We start from the raw sequence: 4,177 nt of genomic DNA, 5'->3' as shown, positions 1-4,177 counted from the left end.
TTATTGTATGTATATAGATATATATTTTTCACCGTCGTACAACGGTACCGTAAACTCCGGCCAAGTGACCTGCCGTGGGCCTTGGAAGACTAAAAAGAACCCTATGGTAGCTACCACACCACATACGTCTGTAACGGTTTTCGACCGTCTGTTGATTGTGCCCTGGTGTATTAGATAGGGAACCCTACCACTAATTTACCAGGGCAAAACCTACATATACATAACGGTCGAAAATGCTACAGACGTAACGTAACGCCCACGAGACCCGCCCACGAAACCTCCTAACGAACGGTCTCGATGAAGCTGCGAGAAACTACCAGGAACGCCCAAACGTGTTTGTTAATTTGCAAGCCTTCGGGATAAACGGACGTTCGCCACAGGCCCTGCAGAGGTTTGGCAGTGCAGTGCAGTGCAGTGCAGTGCACAGGTTCCCCGGGACTACAATGTCACTGCTAAAAATATTGCATCCGCCCAATTATGGATTAACCCATTTGACCCTGTTGGCAGCCAGCTGCCTCACTGTCGGGCCAGAGGATATACATACGCCCCTTCCAGCACTGGCAGGTCAAGCCATCTCCGATCTCTGAAGATCGACTAAAGTGCGGACATACAGAGAACGCACAACTACTGCTATCGGCAAACTAGCAAGAATTGTGTAAACTATATATGTATATATATACATATATACATATATACATATATATATATACATATATATACATATATATATATATGTATATATATATATACATATATATATATACATATATATATACATATATATATGTATATACATATATATATATACATATATATATATATATACATATATATATACATATATATGTATATATATATGTATATATATATATATATGTATATATATATATATATACATATGCGATTCGCGGTTTAAGGTCCTGGGTTCGATTCCTGGGGAGACCCCCGAATTAGTCGGGAGCGCGAGATTATGGCTAGCTGCTGAGATGTGGAGTTGAGGTCACAGTTGATGGACCAGATTCGCACGCTGGATTGGTGGCGATTGCCGAACCCTCCGTCTCTTCGGGTGTTCGGGTGAATGGATGAGGAGGGGTCCCTGAAGGCTGGATCCGCCGCCTTGGACTTACAGTTCGTATGGCGAAGACAGTGTGGTAGTGGTGGATGGTGCTATAAGGTGATAAATGATCGTAGAACTGACAATGTGATAAAGCGGCCCAGAAGCCTCCCACTCTGTAACACATTACATTACATACACACATACACACATACACACATACACACACGCGCACCCCAAAATAAATTAACAAATGGCTGGCTGGCAAGCAAAGTCGCACCAATGACTAGCTAGCTGGCATAGAAAATAAAGCCCGCGTTGATTCATGCTCTTGCTCGCGAGCAAGATCCACGATCGTGGTGTCTTAACTTCCGTTACGTGGGCATCCAAGCCAGGAGTTGTATATGCTTTGCAAAATAAACAACAAGCTAGCACCGGCATCACGGAATACAGGCCTGGGACGGACATCAGTACGCTTAAGTCCCACGCACATCATGTTGTTTATTACCTTTATTCTCCACGAGGGTCAGTTTCGGGCAGCCTTCAAGGGCGCGCGTTATGACTGCCGCCCCCCCCGCTTCTGACTGAGAGATTAGCAGACAGCGTCCATTGGAGAGGCCAATAATGTGCTCCTGCTCTACGACCCCTACTCCGGCGGGGAGCGTGAAGACTTCCTCGTTGCCCACTTCATCGACAAACACCTGCCGTGCATACGAGCGTGACACTAATTGAAGATGCCATCTCGGTAAGAACCCGTTGCATCGGTTAGTTGCCTGTTACCCTTTCCTACCTGGCCATGGAGTACACCCCGCCGTGTATGCATACGCCGGTAAAATTACTTACGGTCTATACACGGGTCTATCTATGCACGGGGTCTATCTATACACGGGTCTATACACGGGGTCATCGTATAACAGATAGGACCGAGAAATAGATTGTCTATAGGCTTATGGCATAGAATGGCCTATAGATCGTACCATGGTATGGATGGATTGGCCCGAAAATAGATACATGGTCTCAGTATAGACACTTCCCCATTTTACAGACGTACCATGCCAGCTATGCATCCATGAACAGTCCAGCGCATACAAATACCCTTGGACATACAGCCTTGCAGATATCATTTTAAGTGCTTATCTGGGCTTTCCTAAATGTACGACCAACATCTGAAATCACGCACAGCGTACATAGGTCACGCAGTGCACGGTTATTCAGCGGTACGGCAGCCTGTACACATTATTCTGTTACACGGTTCAGTTGCACACCACGTAATCACGTACTGATCAGTACGGAAGTACAGACATTTCTACCTGAAGTCGATGGGGTCTTTTATACGAGGGATTGTCGTACGTCCTGAGGTTGCCTTTGAAGTGCCCCACAACCACCAGCGACCAAAGCTGACGTTGACGTGAGACCCTAATGTCTGGTACCTGTCTGGTACCAAACTTAGAGACGTTCACTTTGAGCGTCACTTGAGCCCCAGGTTCGAGTGTTTCCAGCTCAAAACGCTCTACGTTGTTTGTGTGGTCTGCAGCCAAATAAAATGACGAGGCGACCGACATACATCACGCAGGACAGGCAATTAATTGTGTATGCAACGAATCCAAGCTATATATGTATCGTACATACATGGCCTTGCACTCATGCATAGGGGCAGCAGGCAATAGGAGGACCACACATATACACATGGATGGCCCTGGAGAGTTCGTTCCTTCGACCTACCGAATGGGCCTCCAGGCCGCCAGTCCATTGTCCTTACCTTCTCGTTCATTTCTCATGTCGCCATTGTTTACGTTGAAGTATAAGTCGAGGTCATTGACCAGAATGTTTGGGTATGTGCTGCCCGCATCTATTCCCGCATCCATGATGTTGGAGGGATAGTCATGCCATACAAGTGCCGCACGAATGGGCCTGCGGTGGCCCCCAGCACAGCAAATACATACATACATACATACATATGCAAGGTTTTAGATGTGTAATGATGTATGTATGTATGTATGCGTAAGTTATGTGAGACTGCTGGCTGGGCAGCAATGCGTGTATTGATGAGACCTAATAATAATACGACAAATTAGGTCTATAACGCTCATATGTTGGTCTCTGCTCTGCGTGCCTGGAAATATAAAAGACGGCTGGGGTAGCGCGCCGTTATTGCAATTGCCTGGGAGAGGGAGGGCGTTCCGGTCCGCGCCTAGTCTCTAGGGACCCTAAATGATGAACCGAGACCCAGTTGGTCCAAGTTGGGGCTGCACACACGCACTCTTCGTTCCACGACCCTTCCTACCCCTCCCGAGTTGCGTTGTTGCGGCATTATTAGGGCGGTCAGTTCTCCGGTTGTTGTTGTTGTTGTATCACCACCGCAGTTTGTGTGGCAGTGGGAACTACCCATCATCAATGATGAAATGGAGAGGCTAAATGATCATCCGGTAGGTTATGCCTTAAACAACGGCCGACGTGCACGTGCCCATTTTTATATGTATGTATATAGATATATATTTTTCACCGTCGTACAACGGTACCGTAAACTCCGGCCAAGTGACCTGCCGTGGGCCTTGGAAGACTAAAAAGAACCCTATGGTAGCTACCACACCACATACGTCTGTAACGGTTTTCGACCGTCTGTTGATTGTGCCCTGGTGTATTAGATAGGGAACCCTACCACTAATTTACCAGGGCAAAACCTACATATACATAACGGTCGAAAATGCTACAGACGTAACGTAACGCCCACGAGACCCGCCCACGAAACCTCCTAACGAACGGTCTCGATGAAGCTGCGAGAAACTACCAGGAACGCCCAAACGTGTTTGTTAATTTGCAAGCCTTCGGGATAAACGGACGTTCGCCACAGGCCCTGCAGAGGTTTGGCAGTGCAGTGCAGTGCAGTGCAGTGCACAGGTTCCCCGGGACTACAATGTCACTGCTAAAAATATTGCATCCGCCCAATTATGGATTAACCCATTTGACCCTGTTGGCAGCCAGCTGCCTCACTGTCGGGCCAGAGGATATACATACGCCCCTTCCAGCACTGGCAGGTCAAGCCATCTCCGATCTCTGAAGATCGACTAAAGTGCGGACATACAGAGAACGCACAACTACTGCTATCGGCAAACTAGCAAGAAT

The 4,177-nt window shown here is 47.2% G+C and overlaps 1 protein-coding gene across 1 annotated transcript in view; it reads right to left on the bottom strand.

Moving 5' to 3' along the window:
• Positions 1–281: 281 nt before the first annotated feature.
• VOLCADRAFT_89441 (uncharacterized protein) overlaps positions 282–4,177 on the bottom strand; it is a gene marked incomplete at both ends in the record, with an annotated part of 7,467 nt that continues 3,571 nt past the window's right edge. The window contains 3 exons of the mRNA XM_002948954.1: positions 282–383; positions 2,365–2,582; positions 2,814–2,965. Of these exons, the coding sequence (XP_002949000.1) occupies positions 282–383; positions 2,365–2,582; positions 2,814–2,965 (472 nt within the window). The remainder of the gene's footprint in view (positions 384–2,364; positions 2,583–2,813; positions 2,966–4,177) is intronic.

This window comes from Volvox carteri, assembly GCF_000143455.1.
Source record: "Volvox carteri f. nagariensis unplaced genomic scaffold VOLCAscaffold_12, whole genome shotgun sequence".
NCBI lineage: Eukaryota > Viridiplantae > Chlorophyta > Chlorophyceae > Chlamydomonadales > Volvocaceae > Volvox > Volvox carteri.
This window is presented reverse-complemented; position numbering and strand designations above follow the sequence as displayed.